The 13114-nt window shown below is 43.7% G+C and overlaps 1 protein-coding gene across 5 annotated transcripts in view; it reads right to left on the bottom strand.

The window, feature by feature from the left end:
• Positions 1 to 13114, bottom strand: part of LOC123995404 (ryanodine receptor 3-like) — a 295285-nt gene that overhangs the window by 66548 nt on the left and 215623 nt on the right. For 4 of the 5 annotated variants that reach the window (XM_046298980.1, XM_046298981.1, XM_046298982.1 and 1 more), the window contains 7 exons: positions 12732 to 12872; positions 5601 to 5764; positions 5211 to 5289; positions 4807 to 4896; positions 4428 to 4562; positions 4248 to 4319; positions 1813 to 1888 (listed from right to left, as the gene is read on the bottom strand). In XM_046298980.1, the coding sequence (XP_046154936.1) occupies positions 1813 to 1888; positions 4248 to 4319; positions 4428 to 4562; positions 4807 to 4896; positions 5211 to 5289; positions 5601 to 5764; positions 12732 to 12872 (757 nt within the window). The remainder of the gene's footprint in view (positions 1 to 1812; positions 1889 to 4247; positions 4320 to 4427; positions 4563 to 4806; positions 4897 to 5210; positions 5290 to 5600; positions 5765 to 12731; positions 12873 to 13114) is intronic. The other variant, XM_046298984.1, reaches the window with a different exon arrangement.

Below are 13114 nucleotides of genomic sequence, written 5' to 3'. Positions count from 1 at the left end.
CTTGGATTAGCTAACACAATATATATATTGTGGAAGGACCCCTAGAGGGCAGGCTGGGCTCATGGATAGTAGCCCAACAAAGCCTGGGAGACAAGGTAACCAGAGTCAATTAAGCACAGCTGACGGTACTAATGAGATACTCTCCTTCCCCTATAAAAGGGAGAAAACTATCTCTGGAAGATGGCCACCGAGAGAGAGAAGCTGTGCTGAAAGAACCACGAAGACGGTGACAAACCCGTGATTTATTTTTGTTGTAGTTTAAAGATGATCCTATTGTGTTCTTGTTTCATCTGGAGAAGACGATGTGTTTTTTTCCCTTGGAAGATTTTTCATTGATTATGTTAGAATGTTTTTGTTGACAAAATACCCTCAATAGAGAACCGTGTTCAATCAGAAAAACCTACTCCTGACTCGTTTATTCCACCTTCCCGCTTTAGAGTGACGCCTAATTACTTGGTACGCTCACAATATATATATATATATATATATATATATATATATATACACACACCTACAGTGGGGCAAAAAAAGTACTTAGTCAGCCACCAATTGTGCAAGTTCTCCCTTTTAAAAAGATGAGAGGCCTGTAATTTTCATCATAGGTACACTTCAACTATGACAGACAAAATGAGAAGAAAAACAAATCCAGAAAATCACATTGTAGGATTTTTAATGAATTTATTTGCAAATGATGGTGGAAAATAAGTATTTGGTCAATTACAAAAGTTTATCTCAATACTTTGTTATTTAACCTTTGTTGGCAATGACAGAGGTCAAACGTTTTCTGTAAGTCTTCACAAGGTTTTCACACTGTTGCTGGTATTTTGGCCCATTCCTCCATGCAGATCTCCTCTAGAGCAGTGATGTTTTGGGGCTGTTGCTGGGCAACACGGACTTTCAACTCCCTCCAAAGATTTTCTATGGGGTTGAGATCTGGAGACTGGCTAGGCCACTCCAGGACCTTGAAATGCTTCTAATGAAGCCACTCCTTCGTTGCCCGGGCAGTGTGTTTGGGATCATTGTCATGCTGAAAGACCCAGCCACGTTTCATCTTCAATGCCCTTGCTGATGGTAGGCTTTGTTACTTTGGTCCCAGCTCTCTGCAGGTCATTCACTAGGTCCGCCCGTGTGGTTCTGGGATTTTTGCTCACCGTTCTTGTGATCATTTTGACCCCACGCGGTGAGATCTTGCATGGAGCCCCAGATCAAGGGAGATTATCAGTGGTCTTGTATGTCTTTCATTTCCTAATAATTGCTCCCACAATTGATTTCTTCAAACCAAGCTGATTTTGTTTCTGGTGTCCTTTGACAGCTCTTTGGTCTTGGCCATAGTGGAGTTTGGAGTGTGACTGTTTGAGGTTGTGGACAGGTGTATTTTATACTGATAACACGTTCAAACAGGTGCCATTAATACAGGTAATGAGTGGAGGACAGAGGAGCCTCTTAAAGAAGAAGTTACAGGTCTGTGAGAGCCAGAAATCTTGCTTGTTTGTAGGTGACCAAATACTTATTTTCCACCATAATTTGCAAATAAATTCATTAAAAATCCTACAATGTGATTTTCTGGATTTCTTTTCCAAATTGTGTCTGTCATAGTTGAAGTGTACCTATGATAAATTACAGGCCTCTCTCATCTTTTTAAGTGGGAGAACTTGCACAATTGGTGGCTGACTAAATAACTTTTTTTGCCCCACGGTATATGTATGCCTACATCTTACATAAACATTAACATACACTTCCCACACATACATTTAGAATGCATTATTCCTGGGTGATTACAAGGGACGACGGGCCTTGTGGCTGACTACACACCTTTACTACTCAGCTCAGCCTTCTTCTTCTTGGCCCAGATGTTGTGGTAGTTCTCTGCTACTACCTCCACCATCCCCTACAAGGGGGAACACACACACACACATACACACACGGACATGAAAACAGTCCGTGTTTTGGATGTGTCATCAAATCAAATCCAATTTTATTTGTCACATACACATGGTTAGTAGATGTTAATGCGAGTGTAGCGAAATGCTTGTGCTTCTAGTTCCGACAATGCAGTAATAACCAACAGGTAATCTAACTAACAATTCCAAAACTACTATCTTATACACACAAGTGTAAGGGGATAAAGAATATGTACATAAGGATATATGAATGAGTGATGGTACAGAGCGGCATAGGCAAGATACAGTAGATGGTATTGAGTGCAGTATATATATATGAGATGAGTATGTAAACAAAGTGGCATAGTTAAAGTGGCTAGTGATACATGTATTACATAAAGATGCAGTAGATGATATAGAGTACAGTATATACGTATACATATGAGATGAATAATGTAGGGTGTGTAAACATTATATTAGGTAGCATTGTTTAAAGTGGCTAGTGATATAGCTACTACAGGTAGGGTTTCCTAAACTCAGTCCAAAGCTTGACGAGTTGTTATTTGAATCAGCTGTGCACGTACACATGCACCCGGAGAAAGGAGGGACCGAGATGGGGAAACCCCAGAACTACAGCAGACCTGAGATCCAATACTATTCTAAATCTTCCAAATACTTCTGAGCGTTTGCTTTAGCCTTTCCTGGATTGGCAGGTGGGCGGGGTTAGTACTTTTGGGACCAATTCTTTTCTCATTGGAAAAGGGTATGCTCAAACAAAGCACAACAAATTCCAATAGCATGTGAACCCAGGCCTGGTGTAGAGTGCAGAGCACTACAACATGGCCCACAGCACACGGTACCTGCTTAGTAGCATGACATCAGATGTTACATTACATGGTATCATGACTTGATAGAGGGTAAAACATTCTGGAGAACATTGTTCAATAACAACGTAAAAACAGCGCAATTGTTCCATGAGAACATAAAAACATCGCAATTGTTCCATGACAACATAAAAACATCGCAATTGTTCCATGACAACATAAAAACAGAGCAATTGTTCCATGACAACATAAAAACATCGCAATTGTTCCATGACAACATAAAAACATCGCAATTGTTCCATGACAACATAAAAACATCGCAATTGTTCCATGACAACATAAAAACATCGCAATTGTTCCATGACAACATAAAAACATCGCAATTGTTCCATGACAACATAAAAACATCGCAATTGTTCCATGACAACATAAAAACATAGCAATTGTTCCATGACAACATAAAAACATCGCAATTGTTCCATGACAACATAAAAACATCGCAATTGTTCCATGACAACATAAAAACATCGCAATTGTTCCATGACAACATAAAAACATCGCAATTGTTCCATGACAACATAAAAACATAGCAATTGTTCCATGACAACATAAAAACATCGCAATTGTTCCATGACAACATAAAAACAGAGCAATTGTTCCATGACAACATAAAAACAGCGCAATTGTTCCATGACAACATAAAAACATCGCAATTGTTCCATGACAACATAAAAACATCACAATTGTTCCATGACAACATAAAAACATCGCAATTGTTCCATGACAACATAAAAACATCGCAATTGTTCCATGACAACATAAAAACATCGCAATTGTTCCATGACAACATAAAAACATCGCAATTGTTCCATGACAACATAAAAACAGCGCAATTGTTCCATGACAACATAAAAACATCGCAATTGTTCCATGACAACATAAAAACATAGCAATTGTTCCATGACAACATAAAAACATCGCAATTGTTCCATGACAACATAAAAACAGAGCAATTGTTCCATGACAACATAAAAACAGCGCAATTGTTCCATGACAACATAAAAACATCGCAATTGTTCCATGACAACATAAAAACATCGCAATTGTTCCATGACAACATAAAAACATCGCAATTGTTCCATGATAACATAAAAACATCGCAATTGTTCCATGACAACATAAAAAAACATCGCAATTGTTCCATGACAACATAAAAACATCGCAATTGTTCCATGACAACATAAAAACATCGCAATTGTTCCATGACAACATAAAAACATCGCAATTGTTCCATGACAACATAAAAACATCGCAATTGTTCCATGACAACATAAAAACATCGCAATTGTTCCATGACAACATAAAAACATCGCAATTGTTCCATGACAACATAAAAACATCGCAATTGTTCCATGACAACATAAAAACATCGCAATTGTTCCATGACAACATAAAAACATCGCAATTGTTCCATGACAACATAAAAACATCGCAATTGTTCCATGACAACATAAAAACATCGCAATTGTTCCATGACAACAACCTGCAACTCTCTGGATAGAGTAATATTGATCAGGTCCAGTGGTGGTTCAGGGATGAATTCGTTATCGTTGTCCTGTCAACATTAAAACATAATACAATGAATCATTAAATAAAAATCGGTGATATTGATGTGGGAAATGTTAGCCATTCAACGTACAGTATATATACACAACCACACTACCTGAGTGGACTCTGAGATCTTGCTTTGTTTCCTGATTAACATGGCCTCTCCCTCCTTGGTCCTCTCCATGTTCCAGCCCAAAGCTAACATACTCCTTAGAGACTCCTTCACTGGCCAGCGGTACGTCTCCCTCTCCTACAAACACAGACACAGCCACACAATGTACAGTAAATCACCCTTTCAATCAGTCTCTCGTGACAGATTGTTAGCTAGCTACAGTAGCTACTGCGGAGAAAATGTGTTTCTGGATTCTGAGTTTCGCGTTATAGTATCAACAGTACCAGATTAGGGTTATAGTTTCAACAGTACTTTCTCACTAAGTGACAGATTAGGGTTATAATGTCAACAGTACCTTTACACTGAGTGACAGAAACAGTACCTTCTCACTCAGTGACTTGTAAGGCTTCAGCAGAGGGTGAGTTTTGGCATCATCATCTACGCAGTCTCCCATTTTCCATCCCGCTGTCACCTGTAGATCAAGAGTTAAAACATGTTAGTCTAGAAGTTAGGCCGTGTTAGTCTAGGAGTTAGGCCGTGTTAGTCTAGAAGTTAGGCCGTGTTAGTCTAGGAGTTAGGCCGTGTTAGTCTAGGAGTTAGGCCGTGTTAGTCTAAGAGTTAGGCCGTGTTAGTCTAGAAGTTAGGCCATGTTAGTCTAGGAGTTAGGCCGTGTTAGTCTAGAAGTTAGGCCATGTTCGTCTAGGAGTTAGGCCATGTAAAGACCTTACATTCAGACTCTTACACAGGAAAGGCAGCGTTTGAACCTAGTTGTTGAGGTTACAGTACCTTCTCTGAGGACCATTTGACGTGGGAATGCTCTGCAAACTTGTCGGCGATGTAGTCCAGTTTCTCTGGAAGGGAGATACTAGAAAGAAGGAGGAGACAGACACCAATGTTAGTCCTTCATTTTAATGCAACCTAAACATCTAGTGCAGTAGGGCCAGTCTCCCTCTGCTAGTCTCCCTCTGCTAGTCTCCCTCTGCTAGTCTCCCTCTGCTAGTCTCCCTCTGCTAGTCTCCCTCTGCTCCCATCTGTTAGTACATGGTGCTGTCATGAGGCTGTGTGTTCTGTGGATCCTGACCTTGGTGTGATAATCAGGGTAATTCACTTTGCAAGGGGTTCAATAAGAGCTATTCAATGTCAAACCCCTCTCTCTCTCTGTCCCAGGCCACTCACTTGGCAGTGTTGATGGGTTTGGGGTCGAAGTTGCCGTGTGCGTCCACAGATGCCTGCTTCTCCAGGATGACACCGGGGCTGGCATCCACATAGTCAGGCGGTAACGCCCCAGAAATGGCACTCAGACAGGCCATGGCAGTCTTGAACAGGTCAGAGTCAAACCTCTGTATGGGGAAGACAGAGAAATGGCACTCAGACAGGCCATGGCAGTCTAGAACAGGTCAGAGTCAAACCTCTGTATGGGGAAGACAGAGAAATGGCACTCAGACAGGCCATGGCAGTCTAGAACAGGTCAGAGTCAAACCTCTGTATGGGGAAGACAGAGAAATGGCACTCAGACAGGCCATGGCAGTCTAGAACAGGTCAGAGTCAAACCTCTGTATGGGGAAGACAGAGAAATGGCACTCAGACAGGCCATGGCAGTCTAGAACAGGTCAGAGTCAAACCTCTGTATGGGGAAGACAGAGAAATGGCACTCAGACAGGCCATGGCAGTCTAGAACAGGTCAGAGTCAAACCTCTGTATGGGGAAGACAGAGAAATGGCACTCAGACAGGCCATGGCAGTCTAGAACAGGTCAGAGTCAAACCTCTGTATGGGGAAGACAGAGAAATGGCACTCAGACAGGCCATGGCAGTCTAGAACAGGTCAGAGTCAAACCTCTGTATGGGGAAGACAGAGAAATGGCACTCAGACAGGCCATGGCAGTCTAGAACAGGTCAGAGTCAAACCTCTGTATGGGGAAGACAGAGAAATGGCACTCAGACAGGCCATGGCAGTCTAGAACAGGTCAGAGTCAAACCTCTGTATGGGGAAGACAGAGAAATGGCACTCAGACAGGCCATGGCAGTCTAGAACAGGTCAGAGTCAAACTTCTGTATGGGGAAGACAGAGGGGAGACAACAGAGACAGGGGGGAGACAGTGGGTGAGGTAACACACAGAGACAGGGGGAGACAGTGAGTGAGGTAACAAACAGAGACAGGGGGAGACAGTGGGTGAGGTAACAAACAGAGACAGGGGGAGACAGTGGGTGAGGTAACTAACAGAGACAGTGGGTGAGGTAACACACAGATACAGGGGGAGACAGTGGGTGAGGTAACAAACAGAGACAGGGGGAGACAGTGGGTGAGGTAACAAACAGAGACAGGGGGATACAGTGGGTGAGGTAACAAACAGAGACAGGGGGAGACAGTGGGTGAGGTAACTAACAGAGACAGGGGGATACAGTGGGTGAGGTAACAAACAGAGACAGGGGGAGACAGTGGGTGAGGTAACTAACAGAGACAGGGGGAGACAGTGGGTGAGGTAACAAACAGAGACAGGGGGAGACAGTGGGTGAGGTAACTAACAGAGACAGTGGGTGAGGTAACACACAGATACAGGGGGAGACAGTGGGTGAGGTAACTAACAGAGACAGGGGGAGACAGTGGGTGAGGTAACTAACAGAGACAGTGGGTGAGGTAACTAACAGAGACAGTGGGTGAGGTAACTAACAGAGACAGGGGGAGACAGTGGGTGAGGTAACTAACAGAGACAGTGGGTGAGGTAACAAACAGAGACAGGGGGAGACAGTGGGTGAGGTAACAAACAGAGACAGGGGGAGACAGTGGGTGAGGTAACTAACAGAGACAGTGGGTGAGGTAACTAACAGAGACAGTGGGTGAGGTAACTAACAGAGACAGGGGGAGACAGTGGGTGAGGTAACTAACAGAGACAGTGGGTGAGGTAACAAACAGAGACAGGGGAGACAGTGGGTGAGGTAACTAACAGAGACAGGGGGAGACAGTGGGTGAGGTAACACACAGACAGGGGGAGACAGTGGGTGAGGTAACACACAGACAGGGGGAGACAGTGGGTGAGGTAACACACAGACAGGGGGAGACAGTGGGTGAGGTAACTAACAGAGACAGGGGGAGACAGTGGGTGAGGTAACTAACAGAGACAGGGGGAGACAGTGGGTGAGGTAACACACAGAGACAGGGGGAGACTATGGGTGAGGTAACAAACAGAGACAGGGGGAGACTATGGGTGAGGTAACACACAGAGACAGGGGGAGACAAACAGAGACAGAGTGGAGACAAACAGAGACAGAGTGGAGACAAACAGAGACAGAGTGGAGACAAACAGAGACAGAGTGGAGACAAACAGAGACAGAGTGGAGACAAACAGAGACAGGGGGAGACAGAGTGGAGACAAACAGAGACAGGGGGAGACAGTGGGTGAGGTAACACACAGAGACAGAGTGGAGACAAACAGAGACAGAGTGGAGACAAACAGAGACAGGGGGAGACAGAGTGGAGACAAACAGAGACAGAGTGGAGACAAACAGAGACAGAGTGGAGACAAACAGAGACAGAGTGGAGACAAACAGAGACAGGGGGGAGACAGAGTGGAGACAAACAGAGACAGGGGGAGACAAACAGAGACAGGGGGAGACAGAGTGGAGACAAACAGAGACAGGGGGAGACAGAGTGGAGACAAACAGAGACAGGGGGAGACAAACAGAGACAGGGGGGAGACAGAGTGGAGACAAACAGAGACAGGGGGGAGACAGAGTGGAGACAAACAGAGACAGGGGGGAGACAGAGTGGAGACAAACAGAGACAGGGGGAGACATAGAGTGGAGACAAACAGAGACAGGGGGGAGACAGAGTGGAGACAAACAGAGACAGGGGGAGACATAGAGTGGAGACAAACAGAGACAGGGGGAGACAGAGTGGAGACAAACAGAGACAGAGTGGAGACAAACAGAGACAGAGTGGAGACAAACAGAGACAGGGGGAGACAAAGTGGAGACAAACAGAGGGTTGAGGTAACAAACAATCATTAGAAAGTCCTTCAGACTGTCTGTCACATTCTCCCTTTCTTTTCTCTCTGTCTGTTTGTCGAATTAAATCAAACTTTATTTGTCATATGTGCTGAATACAGGTGTAGACCTTACCGTGAAATGCTTACTTACAAGTCCTTAACCAACACTGCAGTTCAAGAAATAGAGTTAAGAAAATATTTATTAAATAAACTAAGTTACATAATAAAATTACATAACAATAAATAAACTATATACAGGGGGTACCGGTACCGAGTCAGTGTGTGGGGGTACAGGTTAGTAGAGGTAATTTGTACATGTAGGTGGGGGTGAAGTGACTATGCATAGATAATAAACAGTGAGTAGCAGCAGTGTACAAAACAAGGGGGGGGGGGCAATGTAAATGGCCCGGGTGAACATTTGATTAATTGTTCATCAGTCTTATGACTTGGGGGTAGAAGCTGTTAAGGAGCCTCTTGGTCCTAGACTTGGAGCTCCGGTACCGATTGCCGTGCAGTAGCAGAGAGAACAGTCTATGACCTGGGTGACTGGAGTCTTTGACAATTTTTTGGGGCCTTCCTCTGACACCGCCTAGTATATAGGTCCTGACTTGAGTGCTACGGGGTGGTCGTCATTTAGGCAGGTTATCTTCGCATTCTTGGGCACAGGGACTATGGTGGTCTGCTTGAAACATGTAGGTATTACAGATTTGGTCAGGGAGAGGTTGAAAATGTCAGTGAAGACTTGCCAGTTGATCTGTGCATGCTCTGAGTACATGCCCTGGTAATCCGTTTGGGCAAGCGGCCTTGTGAATGTTGACCTGTTTAAAAGTCTTACTCATATTGGCTACGGAGAGCGTGATCACACAGTTGTTTGGAACAGCTGGTGCTCTCACGCATGTTTCAGTGTTGTTTACCTCGAAGCGAGCATAAAATGCATTTAGCTCGTCTGGTAGCCTTGCGTTACTGGGCAGCTCGCGGCTGGGATTCCCTTTGTAGTCCGTAATAGTTTGCAAGCCCTGCCACATCCGACGAGTGTCAGAGCTATTGTAGTAGGATTCAATTTTAGTCCTGTATTGACGCTTAGCCTGTTTGATGGTTTGTCTGAGGACATAGCTGGATTTCTATACGTTTACAGATTAGTGTCTCTCTCCTTGAAAGCGGCATAGTCTCAACCATAGATCATCCAATTTATTCTCCAGTGATTGCACGTTGGCCAATAGAACCGATGGTAGTGGTGATTTACTCACTCGCCTCTGAATCCTCACAAGGCACCCTGACCTTCTCCCTCTGTATCTCTGCCTTTTCTTCACGAGAATGACAGGGATTTAGGCCTGGTCTCCGGAAAGCAGTATATCCTTTGCGTCGGACTCATTAAAGAAACATTATTTTTCAGTTCGAGGTGTGTAATCGCTGTTCTGATGTCCAGAAGCTCTTTTCGGTCATAAGAGACGGTAGCAGCAACTTTATGTACAAAATAAGTTATGAACAATGTGAAGTATAGAGTATAGAGTATAGAGTATAGAGTATAGAGTATAGAGTATAGAGTATAGAGTATGAAAGAAACAGACAGACAGACAGACAGACAGACAGACAGACAGACAGACAGACAGACAGACAGACAGACAGACAGACAGACAGACAGACAGACAGACAGACAGACAGACAGACAGACAGACAGACAGACAGACAGACAGACAGACAGACAGAGAGAGAGAGAGAGACAGAAAGAGAGAGAGACAGAAAGAGAGAGAGACAGAAAGAGAGAGAGACAGAGAGAGAGATGAGAAACACTCTGCAGAGCCAGAGAGCAGTGATCTGTCACATTCTCATAAATTATTCATATTTCAGCCACACTTTAGCTCTGGTCACAGTCTCTCTCTCTTCTGCTTCCCAGAGAGACACACTCAGACTCTGGTAATTTAAAAAACCTCAGTCATATAATAAAAGCCTCAGTCAAACAGAACTTGAACCTGGAAACAGAACAACAGTTACTGAACCTGGAAACAGAACAACAGTTACTGAACCTGGAAACAGTTACTGAACCTGGAAACAGAACAACAGTTACTGAACCTGGAAACAGAACAACAGTTACTGAACCTGGAAACAGTTACTGAACCTGGAAACAGAACAACAGTTACTGAACCTGGAAACAGAACAACAGTTACTGAACCTGGAAACAGAACAACAGTTACTGAACCTGGAAACAGAACAACAGTTACTGAACCTGGAAACAGAACAACAGTTACTGAACCTGGAAACAGAACAACAGTTACTGAACCTGGAAACAGAACAACAGTTACTGAACCTGGAAACAGTTACTGAACCTGGAAACAGAACAACAGTTACTGAACCTGGAAACAGAACAACAATTACTGAACCTGGAAACAGAACAACAGTTACTGAACCTGGAAACAGAACAACAGTTACTGAACCTGGAAACAGAACAACAGTTACTGAACCTGGAAACAGAACAACAGTTACTGAACCTGGAAACAGTTACTGAACCTGGAAACAGTTACTGAACCTGGAAACAGAACAACAGTTACTGAACCTGGAAACAGAACAACAGTTACTGAACCTGGAAACAGTTACTGAACCTGGAAACAGAACAACAGTTACTGAACCTGGAAACAGAACAACAGTTACTGAACCCGGAAACAGTTACTGAACCTGGAAACAGAACAACAGTTACTGAACCTGGAAAGACAGGTTTCTTAAAACACACAGTGATTAAATTGAGCAGGAAACTATTTGCCAGGATCCGGCAAATATCAACCCGCGCCTGATATTGTAAGAATTGTTTTGGTTTGGGCCCAGGATTATAAATCATGTTTTTTTAGATGTAAACCAGTCAGACATAAAGTCATGTACCGTAAGACTTTAAGCCTCCATTAGCATTATACAAAGTGCCTTCGGAAAGTATTCAGACTCCTTGACTTTTTCCACATTTTGTTATGTTATAGCTTTATTCTAAAACGTATTAAATAAATAAAAATCCTCAGCAATCTACACACAATACCCCATAATGACTGAATGCAAATGTATTAAAATTCTAAAACAGAAATACCTTATTTACATAAGTATTCAGACCCTTTGCTATGAGACTTGAAATTTAGCTCAGATGCATCCTGTTTCCATTGATTATCCTTGAGACAGTTCTACAACGTGATTGGAGTTCACCTGTAGTAAATTAAATTGATTGGACATGATTTGGAAAGGCACACACCTGTCTATATAAGGTCCCACAGTTGACAGTGCATGTCAGAGCAAAAACCAAGCCATTAGGTCGAAGGAATTGTCTGTAGACCTCCGAGACAGAATTGTGTCATGCCACAGATCTGGGGAAGGGTACCAAAACATTTCTGCAGCATTGATGGTCCCCAAGAACACAGTGGCACCCATCATTTTTACATGGAAGAAGTTTGGAACCACCAAGACTCTTCCCAGAACTGACCAGACGGAAGCTACTCTTCAGGAAAAGGCACATGACAGTCCACTTGGAGTTTGCCAAAAGGCATCTATAGACTCTCAGACCATAAGAAACAAGATTATCTGGTCTGATGAAACCAAGATTGAACTATTGGCTTGAATGCCAAGAGTCCCGTCTGGGGGAAACCTGACACCATCCCTACAGTTAAGCATGCTTGTGGCAGCATCATGCTTTGGGAATGATTTTCAGTGGCAGGAACTGGGAGACTAGTCAGGATCGAGGCAAAGATGAATGGAGCAATGTACAGAGAGATCCTTGATGAAAACCTGCCCCAGAGTGATCAGGACCTCTGACTAGGGTGGAGGTTCACCTTCCAACAGGACAATGACCCTAAGCACACAGCCAAGACAATGCAGCAGTGTCTTCGGGACAAGTCTCTGAATGTCCTTGAGTGGCCCAGCCAGAGCCCGGACTTGAACCCGATCTCTGGAGACCTGAAAATAGCTGTGCAGCAAAGCTCCCCATCCAAGTTGACAGAGCTTGAGAGGATCTGCAGAGAAGAATGGGAGAAACTCCCCAAATACAGGTGTGTCAAGCTTGTAGCGCCATACCCAAGAAGACTCGATGCTGTAATCTCTGCCATAGGTGATTCAACGAAGTACTGAGTAAGGGGTCTGAATACTTATGTAAATGTAATATTGCAGTTTTGAGGAATTGTGTGTAGATTTATGAAGGACAAAAAACAATTAAATCAATTTTAGAATAAGGCTGTAACGTAATTTTTTGGGGGAAAAAGTCAAGGGGTCTGAATACTTTCCCGAAGGCACTGTAAAAACAGTTCTGAGGGAGAACAACGGGTCTGTAGATTACACAGTCATCAGTATCATCCATACCTTTGTTGAGAGCGAGTCGAATATTCCCCAGAATAGTTTCTTGGTGAGCAGCAGTTCTTCCTCTGAGGCCATGCCGGAGCTCCCCAGCCCCGAGGGAAGACAGTAGTACTTCCAGCTCTGCTCATAGTGTTCAGTCAGCAGCTGGAGGAAACACAAAAGGAGAAGTCCGTATCCCGCTGCTGAAACCCTTCCAGGTAGTAGCTACTAGCGGAAAGTAAGATGATGAGAGGAAATTAAGATGAATCGTTTTGGTGGTGGGGGGTCAGAAGTTGGAGGAAATACATTCTGAAAAGAGTTAACATATCTCCCTCCCACTGAGGCTAAATTCAGGTATTTGTACCCCTGTGTTCTTCCAAACTGTTGGAGGTCAAGTATTCACGTCA

The sequence above is a fragment of the Oncorhynchus gorbuscha genome, linkage group LG14, assembly GCF_021184085.1.
Source record: "Oncorhynchus gorbuscha isolate QuinsamMale2020 ecotype Even-year linkage group LG14, OgorEven_v1.0, whole genome shotgun sequence".
In the NCBI taxonomy this organism is placed as follows: domain Eukaryota; kingdom Metazoa; phylum Chordata; class Actinopteri; order Salmoniformes; family Salmonidae; genus Oncorhynchus; species Oncorhynchus gorbuscha.
Note: the sequence above shows the minus strand (reverse complement) of the source record. Positions and strands in the feature narration are given on the sequence as shown.